Genomic DNA, 16,850 nt, shown 5'->3' on the forward strand with positions numbered 1-16,850 from the left:
TTTGCTGCTGTCAGTTGATTTCTGACTGCAAAAACCACAGGCCCGAGAGAGTGGAGCGCTCCAAGACGGAACGGGAGCTTAACCAGGGACATGCTGCCTCACAGCAGACAGCAGCGGTGGGTTACAACTGTAACAAGGATGATGATGGACAACCTAGACTTACAGTTCAATAACAGGGTAATTTTTTAAAAAGTACAGCCCCAAGCATCACCACAAAACCCATTTAAAGCTGACTGAGACAAAACAAAGTGAAAGAGTGTAATGGATACAAGTACTTGACATTTGTAGGTGCAGGTTAGTGTGTGTGTGTGTGTGTGTGTGTGTGTGTGTGTGTGTGTGTGTGTGTGTGTGTGTGTGTGTGTGTGACACTCACCTGCACATAACCTCGTGTGTGAGCAGAACTCGACACATTTCTGGATTCTTGTTTTGTCCCTCATACGATATGGGCTGAGAGGAAGAAGCAAGGGGCAAAGGGTCAGACTGAGTTTCATGTAAAAGTAAATTAACTGCTGTTTCTTAAAACTCTAAGAGGAATCCCATTCAAGGGAAAACTTTAGGAAAGTTTAACAACCTGTTTAGTGACGGAGTCGATAAGTCGTGCATAAAGATCCTGCTCAGTGCGAACCCCTGCAGGAAAAAAAAAAGAAGATGTCACTTTTTATAAAGTGTTTCAAGCATGAGAACAATTCTGTTACACTGAAATAATTGTCATTCTTTAGTTGGATGTAAGCTGCGGGTAGAGGCTACTGAAGCTTGAAAGAGACATTTCTATTGTGCTGGAAACCTCCAAAGAAGAGATGCTCATTTTAAATTAATTGCAAAACATAACCGATCTGTCACATTAAGCGCTTAAACTCTCTTACCTCTCCTAACCACTCAGCGATAAATCTCTGTGGATTCTCAAAATAAGATGGAAAGATTTATGATAGAATTTTTTTTCCACAGTATCTGGATAGGCTCTAAGAAAAAAAAGCATTGAACTCTGTCCAGCCAACATGGAGGAACAAGATTGGCATGCAGTTCAAATTTCCTCTCTGATGGTTTCTGAGGGGATTGAGTTATTTGATGTTTGATGATTATTACTCATATTCGACTCTAAGGCCACAATTTATAACCAGAATCTCACGGCTTGTCAAGCTGTTCCTTTTATGGTTGTTCCTGTGTGAAGCTATGACTGGCAGGAGACATTCTGCTGCGTTCGAACGGGAGCTGATCGGCTTATTAAAGAGTTTAAATGAAGAAACAAACGGGTTGTTTCTTTTTTAAAACATTTCTTCTTACTTGCATGTAATCAGGTGTGTCTCTTTAAAACTTTGCCTCAGGAGAAGGAGACAACACGCACTGAACTACTCCCTCAGAGGAGACCACGCTGCCTGTGAATTTTTTCATGGAGAGTTTGGAAAGTATTGCCTTTAAAATGTGCTCCTTTCATCAAAGTCTCGATTGAGATGCCTTTGATAACGCTTGGGGGAAGGGGATGAGAGGAAGTGCTTTTAGTGTACTTGTATGTATGCGTGTGTATCAGCGGGTTGCTCTGGAACGCGTCTTTTATCTTCTCTCCCATGGGTGCCACTGCGACAGACTTGGGGCAGCAGTGGCTCATGGGAACCAAATTTCTGTGTATCCCCCCTGATCTGCTGTGGAAGCACCATGGGGGAAGTGGAAAGAGGAATCGAGGAGCTGAGGAGGTGTTGGGATGGGGAGGCAGCGTGCACCTCATTTCCCTATACATGGGTCCATAAGTAACAGCTTGAAAAGCTGAACAGTAAATTGTATAAATCTAGTGATAAGAGCTAGAGGGGAAATTAAAGGGTAAGTCAAGAGCAGAGCTGTGTCAGGTTTGTCCAATTTTTGCTCATCTTTGAACCTACTCACCATTGCTGTAGAGAAGCTGCAGCTTGTAGTGAGTACCGTTGTTGGTCTTTTCTCCCGTCTGCTCCTTGCAAAAAGAGAGGCAGGTGTACAGACAAACGCAGAGAATACAGTTAGGCTCGCTGGGGTACAGATAAGCACAGCTGGGCATCAGTAAACAGGGTTAAGCACAGTGAGTCTTGCCTAATCCTGCAGCTCGCCCTTCCCATGGAGCAGCATCGAGATCAGAGAGTTGTAGGCTCAAAGCTCATTTGGGACCCTGTGTTGTGCTCATAAGCTGAGCACTTAACCTTGAGTCGGATATTCTTTGTAGAGGTTGAACTGTCATCTCTGATACAAATGCCTAAAAAACCCCTCGGATCAAATGCAGTGGTCCTCGCTGCAGTGAGGTAGCAGGCATGGCTATATGCACTTGTGTGTGTGAGGGCAAAGTGTGTTCCAGCGAGTGGAAAGTACTGCGTGTGAGACTGAGCAGCAGTCGACCTTGACAGAAAAACTTCCTTTCTGCTATCCCTCCTTACACCCCCCTGCCCTACACTCTCCGCTAGCCTCTCACTTCTTCCTTCTTCCCCCCCTCTTCTGTGTTCTCCCTCTTCCTTTCTCTTTCTCTACCTCCACTGGTCTTTCTAAGTGGTCTCAGAGGAATGCTCTCTGGTCCAATAACCCAGGAGGCTGGCATCGCAGAGATGAGCGCGAGAAAGGAGGCGAGAGAACAAGAAGGTTGGGGGAGTGGAGAAACTGGGAAATGGAGACAGTTGCAAGGAGAGGAGAGGAAACGGGGTGGAAATTAAGATGCATGAAGATAAGATGAAAAAGCTCCAAACTTAATATGAGAACACACCTGGAGATAGATGGATGCCCAGCTTCATAACTTTTGTAAATATACACAGAGGGATGTTTACTTCACCATAGCATCACTCTACCTCTGCGCAATTACAAAGCAAAAACAGATGCCAGGGTAACCATGCAGAAAATGAACCTCTCCACTGCCGTCATATTAGTCTATGGTCTGTGTGGCACAAAGGGGAGCACGCCAACAGCTTCGGCCCCGGCATCAGGATTGCTGCCTGCCTCACTTCGAAGCTCCAAAAACCCAAAAGTATGCTAGAACTTTAGTTGTTAGGATAGACTCCCCTTGTCTTTTCCACAGAGTGCAGTGGTTGCCAGAAGTTCAGGAGATTTGTGCCCCCTCACCACAAGGCAAAAACATCCATTAACACTGGGTATAAGGCTTTACTCCAGGCATATCTCAAACTCTTTCTGTCTTTCTCTCCATGCTGCACCCTTCTTTATTTTGGTGTTGTCCAACTTGAGGAATCCCCCCACCCCATACAGCAGTATTTAGAGTATGGGAGAGAGGCATGAAGGAAAAGGAGACTTTGATGATTAGTTCACTGTATAACTTAACAGGAGCGAGCATAATTTGCATTTTAAAAAAGTAGTGATGTCCTCCTAATGAGGCAAGCTGCTAATTAGTCATTAGATATTCTTTTTCAATCCCACATCATCAGCTCATTGGGGGTAAAGCTTGTGTAAACATGTAGCCGTCAGCTGTTCGATATGCTTGGCTTTACCAAGGATGGGGGAAATTAAGCTGAGCACCTGGTTACGGCTGAAATACTGTATATTACAAATACATGTGGATAATCTCTAATGTCGTGCGATTTTGATTAAACACGTTAAATATTAAAACTCGATGTAGAATTAACATCTCTAAGCTTTCGGTAACAGTCACACACCTTTTCGTGCTCCACAAAGTCCACAAACGCAGTCCTCTCCACTTCCACAGGTTGGCCGTGTCTGTCGTAGAGCGCCAGGACAAAGTGGAAGAAGTTGGACTTGCGGAGATTTGAGGGCGGCTGCTTCTCGAAATGAGCTCTCGACAGGGCCACTCCACTTAGGACACAACCGGAAGAGACAGTCAGCTCACGCTTATCACACTGAATATTATCATACTTTATTTAATTAAACACATTTATAGCATCAAATAGAAATACTTGTTTTCCTTTTATTAAATGACAATTAACAAGCTTTCTATTATTATTATTATTATTATTATTATTATTATTATTAACAACAACAACAACAGTAATAATAATAATAATAATAATAATAATAATAATAATAATAATAATAATAATAATAATATGGACAAAGAAACACAGCAAGCATGCTAACAAACTAAACTAAAACACTTTTCTCTATTTGCAATAAATCTTGAAAGTTAAATTAAAATAGATTACATTTACTATAGCTTTAATTAATTAAAACATTAAAATATTAAAAGCATATTTATCATCGTGCATTTTTTTTCTTCAAAGTCTTTCTTTGATCCATACATTAATTGTAGATTATTAGCATAAGCCAAACAAATAAAATAACTAAACTGATGGATAATTTTGCATACATTTGACCCTTCAAGGAGAACCAAATATGGACTAGAAAAAAATACAGAAAAAACGTCATTATAAGCCAAACTTACTCAAACTTTTTTTCTTTTCTTTTAACTTGAAAATTGAAAAGTGTCGACGTCTTGTTTAAGTGAAAATTGTGTCGATGGCGGAGCATCATAGTTAAAATATACATTAGGACAGTGAGTGTTTAATTAACGCGGATTAAAGATTTGGACACGTGAAACGCTTGTTTGAATTCATCTTAATAAAAAAAAGAGACTGTTATGAATCTGCGGGCTGGTTCAGAGCAGGTTTGACTGTTTGTTAAATTTTTCTGTAATTTTACTTTTGTCTGAAAAAGACCTCAAATCACACTCGAGTGCACTTTAGATTTTGTCTTGACAACTTCAGTTTTTGTTTCTAGTTGAACAAAATAAGTGTCGATTAAAAAACAAACAGCCATCTGCTTAAAAAATCACTAAAATACTTTAAAAAATGAATAAATAATCCTGATAACTGTTTTCTATTTGCTCTATTAAAATATGCGCGCTGCGCTGTTTAGCATGTTGCCAACTTTTCATCTTGAAAATGATTCTGCTTTCTTCATGACTGTTTCTTCAACATTGAAGTACAATACGGTTTGTGTGTTGTAAATATATTTATATATATATATTAATTAATACATGTGTGCAGAAGCTGACTGAACATCTACGGTAAGTAGAAGAAAGAGCCAACACTGGAAAATCTGTCATTTCTGTTTTTAAAAAAATCAGAGCTGTAAAGTTTGTGGCAGGTGACGATGAAGTTGCCTTTAAGCTGAAGCTAAAGCTGCTCTGGGAAAAATATGTATTTCGTTTTAGTCACAAACAGCTTTAACAGTGATCTCCGCTCCTGTGAACGAAAACTAATGACGTTATTAAATGCCTCTAGCCTTTATGTACAAATAAATAATTGTTAGCTGTTTTGCATTTGGGGCAAGTTTCATTATCATTTCAAGCATTATGAAAAATGTTTGTTGTTATTTTTTTCGTCACTTTTAAGGAAGTTTTTACGAGTTTGGGGGCAGTGAGTTTTATAGGGGACTGGTGTCATATTTTGCAACAAGTAGTTTGCAGCTCTTTTCTCAAAGGTTGCCTCTTCTAATGTTCGACCTTAAAATAATAATAATAATAATAATAATAATAATAATAATAATAATAATAATAATAATAATAATAATAATAATAATAATAATGTCTCCATCATGAGCAGTCAAACAAGCATGGGCGTATCAGATGAGAGGATGGTGAGAACCTAAAGTCAGCAGATCAGCTGAGTTTGTTCTGTACCTTTGCGCTGCGACGTTCGCATCCACAACCCCAACATTGCGCACCCACGACCGGACTGGATCCATCTCCTCTCCAAGACCTCTTTCTTTTAATCCGCTCACTTCACGAATCAGATGTTCCTGGATTCCAAACATTTACACCCTGCTCCGATCGGCTGGTAACACTTTCTTGAAGCAGTTGAAAAAAACACTGAGCTAGGCAGCTAAAGCACTTTGGCACACAAGAAAAGGTCCACTTCAACGCGCTGCGCTCCTCCAAAGCGCCACAAACGAACTGAGCATTTACAGAGCTTTGTAGGGGGAAAGAAGTAACCGACGCTGTGTGATGTTTCAGGGGCGTCTCATTAAAAATCCGAAAGGACTTTCTTTTATGGTTCAAATGATGAAAGTAAATATATCCTTCCACTGATGTGAAGCATTCTCCAAGCGCACATCTCCACCGTCAGTCCGAACGGGCTCTGTGCGTTCAGCTCCGCAGATATCCGGGAGCGAGTCTCGAAATATTCTTTAAAGTATGAGTGTGCAGAAAGTCTTCCTTTGTCACAGGGCCAAATCGAATCAAACCAGTTGATCCGAGGGCCAGGAAGCTTGTAGCGAACGACTGTGTTGAAGCATGAATGAGACCCTCAGCTGGGATGGGGCGTGGAGGCGGGGCCTCGATGCCATATGGGATTGTTGAAATGGGTGCTCTCATTGGTGCAAAGTGCATCCCTTGTTTGGTCTGCTGCCAGATTCAGCATCCAACCTGTGACTCCAGCAGCAAACTTTTTTAAACACAGAGAAGTTTCCCTAGATAAAAATCACATAAAACCACAATAAAACATTTATAATGAAGAACCGGTGTTAATTTAAGAATTTAGTGTGTATACTATATTTCACTTTTTTTTTCTTTGTGTGTGTGGCAGAAGTAGGAGTGTAGTCATCGAAATCTTTTATTAAAAGGTACGTGAAAGGTTACGTTAGGGGGGAAAAGAAAAAAACTTTGCTCACTTTAAGAATTTCTGGGCGCTTTTGTGTATTTAAAAAACAATTACTGGCGTTTGGTTTCAGATTGTCTTGTACATGCTGCGCAGCTATACTGCCCTTAAAAGCCCGTACAGCCAGTTCTGTTTGGTCTATTCATTCAAGTCAACATTTAACACAAGTGCGCTCTCGACAGGCACGCATTCAGCAGCTCGACCGTCTGCTCCTTTGAACGCGGTGATTCCGCTGAGGACGCATCGCATCAGTGTCAGCAGCAACAATGGCCGTCTGGTTGGTCCATCAATCTCCGCCAGCAGCCGACGACGCTGCACTCTGATTGGCGTTTGAAGCGCTGCCTGACAGTGCCCGAAATGAGTTCTCTTAATCAATACGACAGACTGTCTCTACAAATCCAACCTAGTCATGAGACCCGTTACAAATAATGCTGTTAACAAACATGATTACCATCCTCTGTAGTCCGCAGAAAAAATGGAATACATGAACTTACGAGTTTTGAGAGTCTGACAAAGTTTCCTTTGCTGCTCCATCTGATGATTTCGTTACTGGCTCATATTAAAGAAACCAAGCACAGTGCTGATGGGTTCATTTTACCATTCGTGCTTTCTGATCTGTTATTACTTTCATTAAAGTCAAATTTGGGTTGTATGTCCAATGCTTTTGGGTTACATTTGGGGGGGAATAAAATTAATTTCCGCTTCCATTCGTCTGGCTATGAAAAGGAAAGTTACCCCCCCAACGCGGGCTCTCTGCCCCTTACCGAGACTATTGTCTCTATGTGGAGTTTGTGCGCCTGGACAATGAATGTAAATCTCCCCCCTTGGATCGCGCCTCAGCTCACCATCTGCCAGCGCGGGACAAAGTCAGATGTTCCCCCAATTATGAAAGCAGTCTTGGGGAATCCTGCTGCCGAGTCTCCGCCCTGTCGCCGTCTCCCTCACACACTTTTCCTAAAATGACTGACAGCTCTACTTAACCCTAAAACCATGACAAAATCTATACATGATGACACAGAGGCGAAAGATAAAATTCCTGTAGATCTCAAGGAAACGACAAGGATGTGCTCTTTAAATGTTAAGATGTAGATTGTATGGAATTGACGTTTTGTTGTATGCTTGTGTGTGTGCGTGTAACGATCTATTTGTTTACTATTTAAATGACAAGTTTTTAATAGTTCCTCTGGTGTAAGTGCTACAGAATTTGTCATCGTGATGGGCCACGTGTAATGTTAAGCAGGGGAGGATCTCGAAATTTTTAAATGCAGGCAAAAAAAATGATAAGAGGATGACACAAAGCTCTTCTGTGAAAATCCTCTACATGTGCATGGAGTCAATAAAGAATCCTCAAAAATACTTTTAAAAAAGTATTGTATCATTGACTCTTTTAAGAAAACCGATTTTAACTATAATTGAGAAAAAAAGTTCCTCCAAATAAATGGAAAATAACTTAAATTACTGTACAGGAGTATTGTCGATTATAATTTAATGTTCATGGTTTTAGGCTTTTGTGCACCTTGAGAATTGAACAGAAGAAAAAGACCATGCAGATCATTAACCGAAATCTTCCTGCTGTAACCTGTGTGTTTGGGAGTTCGTCTAGTATTGACTTGTCCGGCCTGCCCCGACTCTTCAGCCCCGCAGGTGTGAGAGGCTCGGCCGCGATTATCGCAACCCGCAAGACTTTCTAAATGTGTGGCTTTTGTAATTCGGTGAAGCAGGGAGCCGGAGCGAGAATGGGGGATTAGTCAGACCGCAAACGTCTTTCTAATCAATTTAACCCACTGAGACGGTCAGGCCGTGCGTTTTAGGGAGGAGCTGGGGAGAGGTGTGGAGAGGGGGGGTTGGTGACTGCTAAACCAAACAATGGGGTATCGTGTGCCGTTCGTCCTCCCCAGAATTCCCCTGCTCCCATGGGACAACCAAATCCACTCTGCACGGATGGCACCGTGTCCTGGGAGGGCAGGAGGGGCGTGGCTTGTGCGTAAGGGGGAGTCGCAGACGCTGCAGCTGGTTTCTGTCCCTCCTCTCCACTGTGCAGAAAACAACAGAGCTAATGCGACCCTCCACGTCCCTAATCGATCGCTATATGTTTGTTTATTTATTTAGGAAAGGACGCAGATCCCCGGGAGAAGTGTCGGCATCTGCAATTGAGGCCACTTTTCTTTCCTTAAGCACATCACCCAGCTAAAGTTTCCCCAAACATTCGGATTAAGTTCTGTTTAATGTTTGTAGGGGAGACCGGGGATAGTTGTAACGTGGGTCAGTTGTAACACTTCCAATTTCTCCAATCAGGGCTAAGTTTCAAATGATGTGACTCATCCTGTGCATGCCCAATTCAGTTCTGCTATCACATGTGAAAAATCAGCACATTTTGTCAAACACAGACAATTTAACATGAAAAAAAGTGATTTGTATGCCAAAAAGTAAGTTTTTCTACTTTATTTCAATTTGTAATAGCATTATCTGCTTTGCAGTTAAACTCATCAAACTTAAATTATGTTATTTGTATGTCTATGGGGATGTATTCTGTGTAGGTCTTTAGTGCTAATGTTTTAGCCGTTGGCTGTAATGTTAGCTAGTTCATGGCTATAGGAGTCTGGGTCAGTTGTAACAGCAACAGTCTGGGTTAGTTGTAACAATAATGCAGATGTTGCAACTTACCACACTATTACTTTAACTTATATTAAACAAGTTGGGGCAACGACATCAGCAGAGAGAGGTTCACTGGTCGCTTTTGTATATGCGGTTAATACCATTGGCAACACAATTCCTCCACTGTTTGTGTTCCCACACATACATTATGCAGACCACTGTGTCAGAGATGGACCAGTAGGAAGTACTGGTAGTGGAAATAAATCAGGATGGGGGCAAGAAACAGATTTCCTCATCTTTCTGAAGCACTTTGCAAACCACACCAAGGTAAGCCATGATAAAAAGTAATGGAATTGCGATGCTGGTGAACAACTACATTTTTTCAGCTTCATTGTTATGTTCAAAATTGGTGCAAGAGTTGTAGGTTATAATGCCCACTGAGCCAATGAGGCCAAACTCAAGGAAGACCAACCAAAATTAATGAAATATTCAGTTGCAGAAAATTCCATAACTTGTCTTTTTGGGGGGTTGGAATATGTTCAAAAGCTAGATTTCTGCATTCTGTCACACACACACATAATTACATAAATGGCTCTAAGTGCATTCATGTGTTGAATAAACAAAGATTACACGTTAATCTTTTGTTAGTACCCTTATTTCATTGTGTTACATTTTACCCCAGGATATGTTACAACTAACCCAGACTATGGGGTTAATTGTAACATTTCACTCTTCGTGTTTGAGACCATACCATGCAATGGGTAATTGTGCTGCAGAGAAAATAGCTGCACTATTTAATAGCAGAGACATGTAAATACTTTGCATTACATTTTGAATCCACTACCTTAAACGAGCTCCAATTTACAGACAGAAATGTCAAAAATGTTACAACTATCCCCGGTCTCCCCTATATAGAATAAAATATTGCAAGCCAAATGGAAAACAGGGATTGGTCCATAGCTAGTTTCAATAACACAGAGAGAAGACCGTCTGTTTGTGCGCGAAGATCTGAATAAATCCCCCACATGACTGTTATAGGCTGTTTGATCAAAATGGGTTTTCACTGCAAATTGGCTTCATGATATCAGTGCAGTTAACATCTGCCCAACACATTACTGCAAAATTTTCATCTCAACTGCAGATGTTTGGACACATCTGCAGTTGAGATGAAAATTGAGATGAAAATTTTTAATAGTGTAAAATGCACGGGTGTTGCATTAACGCTATTTTACTTTCGCTCATTAAAGTGTAAAATGTGCATCCTTTGAAAGTAAAAAACAAAAACAAACAAAAAAACAAAACAAAACAAAACAAAACAAAAGAACTATTCCAAACCTTTGCGATAAGTAAATGTAAAACAAATGATTAAAGAATGCTTTTAAACTCTCAGTCTCAAAGTGGTGAAGTGCTTTATGTAAATTAAGTCGATAACGTACCTCCTATTTAAAATTTGATTTGAGCTCTTTATTTGAGAAATTTTGTACTTGTTGTCAGGCTGCAAATTCTGACATGAACTTATAATAGAAAACCCCTTTTTGAATGCGGACCACTTCATGGGAGCGTGCGTTTATGATCTGTAATAGTTTAGATAATTTATTTTTACAATAAGAGAAACTTGGCTTTGAAAAGGATTTACCAACTACTGAATTGGGTTCATCTCTTCAGAAACACGGGGATAAATACCGCCAGAATATATTATATTTTCTTTTGCTTTAGTCATCTTTGAAAGATCAATCTGCTTTGTTTCTTTGTTCTAATGAAACTATCACAAACTTTCAAACTGTTTAAAGGAAACATTAAACGAAATTAAGTGTTATGTTTTTAAAGAATCATCTATTTTCATACAGATTGAGTTAAAATAACTCAAGAATCAGCATAATCACAACATTCTAGTAAAGTCAGTGAATTTGATCCACGTGGTTGCGCGTCTGCCTAGTTTCCTGTAATTTAAAAGCCTCTACGACAACGCCATCTCCTGGTCTGCATGGAGCATTCAGCTCTGACTTTCAGAGTTGGACGGATCAAAAGAAAACATCTAGTTGCTCATTTTAATTTTCATTTATTAGGAACTGAAAGTCATAAATGTTTATGAATAAATGCATGATCTTTGAAATATCTCTTATGTGGTTTAGGAAAAGGATGAAAAACAATAAATCTTCAGGAATTTAAAAGACAAGATTGAACAAATCATTCACGATTAAAATGAATCTTCACAACAAACTTCTTCATCCCTTTTTGCAAGCACAGGTATCAATGGATTGTACATATTTCTTCATTAAATGAAAATCTTTAAAACATTTAAAGAGTGCAACATATTAACCACAGCATGTTTCAGTTGTTTTATCTTTAACCTCCTAATACCCCAACTCTTTCATTTTAAATTTCTCTTTGCTATTTGAGATTTGTAGTGTCATAATTGAACTCTTTATTTGGTGTCTGAACACAGCAGCATTTTTCCTCAGTACAAAATCAAAATGACAAACAACAATGGTGCCTGTTTGAGCAATATGGCTCATTTGAAAGAGCAAAATTTAGTGTTGTGGTCTAGACAACCCGAAATGTGATGTCCCCATATGTGGACGCCAGGTCAAGGAGGTTAAGGGATTTAGATTGGGGTCACTTTAATCTTAGTAACCTACAAAATGATTATAATAGTTAGTTAGAATTATCATAACCTAAAGGCAGCCTTTTAAAAGGTGCAAGTTAAACAAAAGACATGCAAAAAAAACTGGGCATTGTTGTGAGGATGCTGTCTATTAGTAAACATCCTACACTTCAAATAGCAGATGCCCGTTGAAGTAGCTGTTACTAGTGATGCCATTGGCACTGTTACGAGCAACCAGCCAGACCCTGTCACCACGCCCAAGCTGAACATAAATGCTTCCACTGGCCATCAGGTAACCGGTATGCTTTGTGGTGAATGAGTGAAGAATCCGGTTCCCGTTGCGCACCAGATCCACATTGGCAGACCTCTGGAAAATCGTAAGGCTGAACTCAAACTCATAAACACCCGGGGTCTCACATGTAAAGATCCCATTCTGAGTGTTGTAGCCGTTCTGTCCATTGTAGATCACTTCACGGAAAATGATTGGATTGCCAGCGTTGGGGGAGTTGCTGCCAAGTCGCATTGAGAAAGCAATGTTCCGTTGGTTTTCAGGGGGGCTAGGGGTAAAAGGTGGTTCTGTTTCTGAAAAATAACATAAGTGCTATTATAACGAAATAACCTGTAAACTTGAATATAAGCTACATGTAATACTTTAATATAAATTTGAACATGCATGGACAATATAATATAGAACAATAAGTGAGAGGTTTACCTGGATCTTCTTCTGAACTTGAAGATTCATCTGAATCTGAATCTTAAAAAAAAAAAGGTAAAAATCAGTATGTCCAAAATCCTTTAAGAGTAGCTTAAAGTGCTTCACTGATTAGTGACATGCAAGATAAGCAAAAATAATTATTTCCTAAATAATCCAATGTCACTGACTGTCTGGAGTCTAATTTCACATCAAGGACTCACCACCCTCCTTCCATGGATTGAGGTCGAACTTAGGGATGTTCTCGCACTGGGTGTAGCCATTCCCTCGAGGCCGGAACAGGAAGGGGTTTTCAGGGACTTCAGTGATACCGGTATTGTCGCAGATTATACGAGCCATTGATGTTTGCCTCAGTGACCGTTTCTGAGCCTCAGTGAAGACTCCATCATTCTCCCACCAAAGTCTGAAATGGGACAACGTTTAAAGTTTAAAGACCAAATCCAACAGTAAGGCTAACACAGCCCCCTGAGCCTCAACAGTGTTCGCTTTGTTTTCCTTCTGCTTACCGGTCTCCCTGACGGATCTTTTGGAACTGAGTTGCGATCAAGCAGGCAAACAGAGGTCCCACTCGTCCTCCATGGACAAATGGCTCTGACACTCCTCCAAGCCACACATCAATGTTGTCAGGGGTGCCATAGAGATTCAGCAGCCTCTGTGCCAGATCTGTATTGTTCAGCACTGCAGCCAGGTCCTCAAGAGTTTGTGGCTGCGACAGTCCACAGAACTTGCGCCACTTGTTGTAGCCTGAAAAGGATTAAGCACAGTTTAGGACAGTTCATCTTCTATGCATGTTCATCAGAGGCCTCGAATGATTAAGCAAACTTAATTATATTAATCAGTCAAAAAAATCTATCAAAATGTGTTTGTAACTTAAAGAAGTCCAGACGCTTTTCTTTGCAAGCTCCTTTGACTGTTTGTATAGTACTTTCCATGCAAGGTAGAGTAGCTTAAAGTCCTTCACTGATTACTGACATGCAATGATAGGAATTTTTTAAAGAAAAAAATGAAATTGCAAAGTTTCATTAACAATACAAGTACAAATAATATGAATAATATATAATTAGCTAAATAACTAAGTAAAAAAAATACCTTAAAATAACATAAAGAAAGAAAATAAAGATTATTGTAGCAAGTAATTTCTATCAAACATACTCAATCAAATGAATCAAAAAAGTAGGTTTATGGTTTATATTTAAGGACTGCAGTTCTCTCTTGTCAGATTGAATATACTTATATTTATAAAGATTAAACAAATACCAGGGACTCCGTGGTCTCTTCCTCTCTGCATGTTCAGTGAACCCAGATCCAGTGCCACCCTAGAGGAGAACTTAAACAGCCTGTCCGTCAGTTCCTCAGACATCATGTGCTGCTGAGTGTTCAGTTTGGCTGGGCGACCCACTAGCCCTCTCATGACAGGGTCCACACCACCTGAGAAACACACAAAATCATTTCAGTTTTGAAAATCCTCGACGATAGAACTAAAAAGTTAAAGATTTCGTCTCTACCTTGAAAGATCATTCTCCATGGTGTGAAGAAGTCTCTGTGCAGCAGATTGCTGGGGTATTCAGGGTGCTGCTCGTACTGCTCATCAAGACGGGAAATGATTGGCTGAATCATCAGGTGAGCAAAACGGAAGGCAGCTACGCCAAATACATTGGCGATCCCGGGATTCACGTCTTCATCGTAGCCAGGGTAGGTGGACAGCAGCTCTGCAATGACGTCTGGACCAACAATGTGATGTAAGAAGTCTCTGAATGTCATCACCTAAAAGACCAAAGAGAAACTCAGCAGTGTAATTGAATAATGAGTGTAATTAAAATACTTCAGGAAGTCTAGCTCCTCACTAACCTGGAAATAGGCGCCCACAATCTTGCGAGCCTCCTGATAGAGTCTCTCTCCATCCCACTGTGGATTGAGACAGGCCAGAGCACGTGCGAGTCGGTTGTGTTCACGTAACATGACAGTGTGCAGAGCGGTCAGTGCGTTGTTCTCAGTGGCGCGATCGTCACCTTAAAATTACATGATATTTGAGCGGAAAAAACAAGTCTTGTTGGCTGTGTGCACTTGAGAGATTTGAAAGTCAGTGTATTTGATGGTACTCACCAGCGAAAAAGCAAGGCACCTCCTCCGCATTTGAGTTATTCGTAATGCGAGCTCGAGTGGCACACATGTTGATACTCATAGAGCTGAAGGGTAAAAACTCACGGCCGGTATCATTAAAAATGTCATTGACCCTCAAAAGACCCTTATCTGAGGTGAGGTCCCGGAGGGAGTGAGCTTTGGCGTCGTCTGAGCCGTAGACTTCACCTGCATCAAGGAAGGACGTGAGAGTGTTCATCTGTTCGCGGACTGTGCTTGCACCGAAGTTGAAGCCAGTGTTTCCAGAGCCACAAGCTGGTGCTGAGCGGGTGAAAGGAATGCACTCATCCTCTGAATTACTGCCGAACCGGGGGTCATTTTCAGGAATCTATTTGGAAGACAAGACACACTCAGCATTCACTCTGCATGCATTTGAATGCAAATATGTATTTCCCTGAGTAATGCAGTGGCACTGACATCAATGGGGAAGCAGGGCTCTCTGCGCGTGCAAGTCTTTCCACAGTCAATGCCGTCACTGAATGAAGCAATGGAAGGAGAAGTAGGAGTGAAGGTCAGGTCATGATCAGTGAACTGGGCAAAGATTGTCACCAGGAAAGTGTAGAGTGGATCGCTCTGCACGTCAGCGGTAGGTGTTGGCAAAATGCGGTTGGACACTTCTCTCACCTGTGTATGAGGGTGTAGAAAATGAATTCTGTGTAGAGAGGCTTCATGAACATATTTCTTTAGAGCATTTTGGAGTGTGCCCAGTAAAGATGAAATTCTAAAGTGTCTTACCAGGGGAAGAATGTGATTGTTCACTTCTTGATCACGGGTCCAGCCTTTAGGTGTAGAAGTGCCATCCTCATACTCAGCAGGGAGAAAGCGGAGAAAAGGTGTGTTGGAGGCTCCCCAGCGGGTGTTTTTCCTACATGAGAGAAGCAGATACACTATATTGTATAAAGATAAACAACATCCAACAAAAGACCTCACCCAAGTCCCAAATTATAGGCATCACTGTCAGGACAAAATGGGAAATAATTATTCTGGAAATGATAAATGATTGTCTCACATGTTGTTGCACACACCGCTTGCAGTGCGATATGTGTGCAAGTTTTGAGTTGTCCTACAAGAAGGGATGCGGTGACGTGGAGAGCAGCCTGTCAGTTCAATGAGGGCCTGTAGATTTTCCTTAGAGATCAAATCTGAATAAGACAGACGATGAAAATTAATTAACTTCAACATTTAAGTAAAATGGAAAATTTACCAATTGAAATTTAAATGAACATTTTTAAATACACACCTGTGGCATTGATGGAGCGCTTGTGACGCTTTTCAAGACTTTCGGTGATCATTTGCAAAGAATTAGCCAGGTAATCAGCAGAGCGCACAGCAATGCGGGATGCTCCTCTGGGCTGCTTCATTAGCCGCACAACATCAGCGTAATGTGCGTTTCTTCTCACGCGATCCAAGCTCCTGTGATGTGTGAGGAATTCATATTTGTTAAAGTTTCAAGTAGGATACCTTGAAAAATACTTTGATTTTTGCTGTGCCCATTGGTTCAGGGTCTGAAGATTTAGCTGTAGTTTAAGAGGTCTGGAGACTCACTGTTGCCTTGAATAACGATAGGCTGCATCCACCTTTGCCTTTGCTGCCATCACAGTGTTTTCAATGAAGCTCTGACTCAAATGTGCTGATAAAAGAGAAAATGTTTGCTTTTATTCACTCCTTGCTTCACTGACTGCAAGATACTTTGCTTATTGCATGAAAATGTTTGTTACACACAGATATAAATGCAGAAGAGAAGAAGAAGCATGAAACTTTTACATTTCTTTGTCATCTCATAAATTAATTCGAAAATATCTAAAGCAAATGGTAGAACCATGTGATCATTTCACTTGAGTGAGGAATGCATCAAACGTTATATGCTGCTGTCAGAAGACAGAGTTAGTACTCACCTTCATTGACCTGGCATTGCAAGCACAGGTACAGGCCCACAGCCAGAAGGCAGAGAAACCGATTCATCTCTGAGGAAAAAAGTAAAATAAAATGTAAATTATATATATATATATAATTATATATATATATATATATATATATATATATATATATATATATATATATATATATATATATATATATATATATATATAAAACTGGTTCTTCTTCAGGCATGTAACCTTTTTGCTATTGTTACGTGTGTGTGTGTGTGTGTGTGTGTGTGTGTGTGTGTGTGTGTGTGTGTGTGTGTACAAGACATATACCTTCTGTATTCTGATGTCCTGTGGCATCC

At 40.5% G+C, this 16,850-nt stretch overlaps 2 protein-coding genes across 6 annotated transcripts in view; both read right to left on the reverse strand.

The window, feature by feature from the left end:
- ebf2 (EBF transcription factor 2) overlaps positions 1 to 6,169 on the reverse strand; it is a 28,412-nt gene extending 22,243 nt beyond the window's left edge. For 2 of the 4 annotated variants that reach the window (XM_086312914.1, XM_086312911.1), the window contains exons 1-5: positions 5,594 to 6,169; positions 3,612 to 3,768; positions 1,876 to 1,933; positions 572 to 627; positions 374 to 447 (exon numbers count right to left, since the gene is read on the reverse strand). In XM_086312914.1, coding sequence (XP_086169040.1) covers positions 374 to 447; positions 572 to 627; positions 1,876 to 1,933; positions 3,612 to 3,768; positions 5,594 to 5,727 — 479 coding nt within the window. In that variant the 5' untranslated portion in view covers positions 5,728 to 6,169. Of the gene's footprint in view, positions 1 to 373; positions 448 to 571; positions 628 to 1,875; positions 1,940 to 3,611; positions 3,769 to 5,593 lie in introns of all 4 variants that reach the window. The other 2 variants (XM_086312913.1, XM_086312910.1) reach the window with 1 other exon arrangement.
- Positions 6,170 to 11,302: 5,133 nt separating this feature from the next.
- Positions 11,303 to 16,844, reverse strand: LOC147317436 (eosinophil peroxidase-like). Of its 2 annotated transcripts, none has more exons than XM_086314374.1 (15): positions 16,822 to 16,844; positions 16,516 to 16,584; positions 16,166 to 16,250; positions 15,861 to 16,033; positions 15,630 to 15,762; positions 15,356 to 15,485; positions 15,038 to 15,244; positions 14,585 to 14,948; positions 14,330 to 14,490; positions 13,987 to 14,245; positions 13,739 to 13,909; positions 12,988 to 13,225; positions 12,685 to 12,884; positions 12,482 to 12,517; positions 11,303 to 12,351 (listed from the first exon to the last, which is right to left on the reverse strand). In XM_086314374.1, the coding sequence occupies exons 2-15, from the start codon at positions 16,580 to 16,582 to the stop codon at positions 11,933 to 11,935; spliced, it is 2,643 nt and encodes an 880-aa protein (XP_086170500.1). In that variant the 5' UTR covers positions 16,583 to 16,584; positions 16,822 to 16,844; the 3' UTR covers positions 11,303 to 11,932. The 2 variants fall into 2 exon arrangements, with proteins under 2 accessions (XP_086170500.1, XP_086170499.1); XM_086314373.1 differs by having other exon boundaries at positions 12,482 to 12,523.
- Positions 16,845 to 16,850: the final 6 nt, after the last annotated feature.

The sequence above is a fragment of the Aulonocara sp. 'chitande type north' Nkhata Bay genome, linkage group LG12, assembly GCF_057382095.1.
Source record: "Aulonocara sp. 'chitande type north' Nkhata Bay isolate Kocher_YH1m ecotype deep benthic linkage group LG12, A_spYH_male_GT1.1, whole genome shotgun sequence".
NCBI classification, from domain to species: domain Eukaryota; kingdom Metazoa; phylum Chordata; class Actinopteri; order Cichliformes; family Cichlidae; genus Aulonocara; species Aulonocara sp. 'chitande type north' Nkhata Bay.

Coding starts and splice junctions, on each gene's coding strand:
- LOC147317436 (XM_086314373.1), bottom strand. CDS start 16,582: ATGAATCGGTTTCTCTGCCTTCTGGCTGTGGGCCTGTACCTGTGCTTG. Junction 16,034..16,165: donor TATCGTTATTCAAGGCAACA/GTGAGTCTCCAG, acceptor CACACATCACAG/GAGCTTGGATCGCGTGAGAA. Junction 15,763..15,860: donor GCGCTCCATCAATGCCACAG/GTGTGTATTTAA, acceptor TGTCTTATTCAG/ATTTGATCTCTAAGGAAAAT.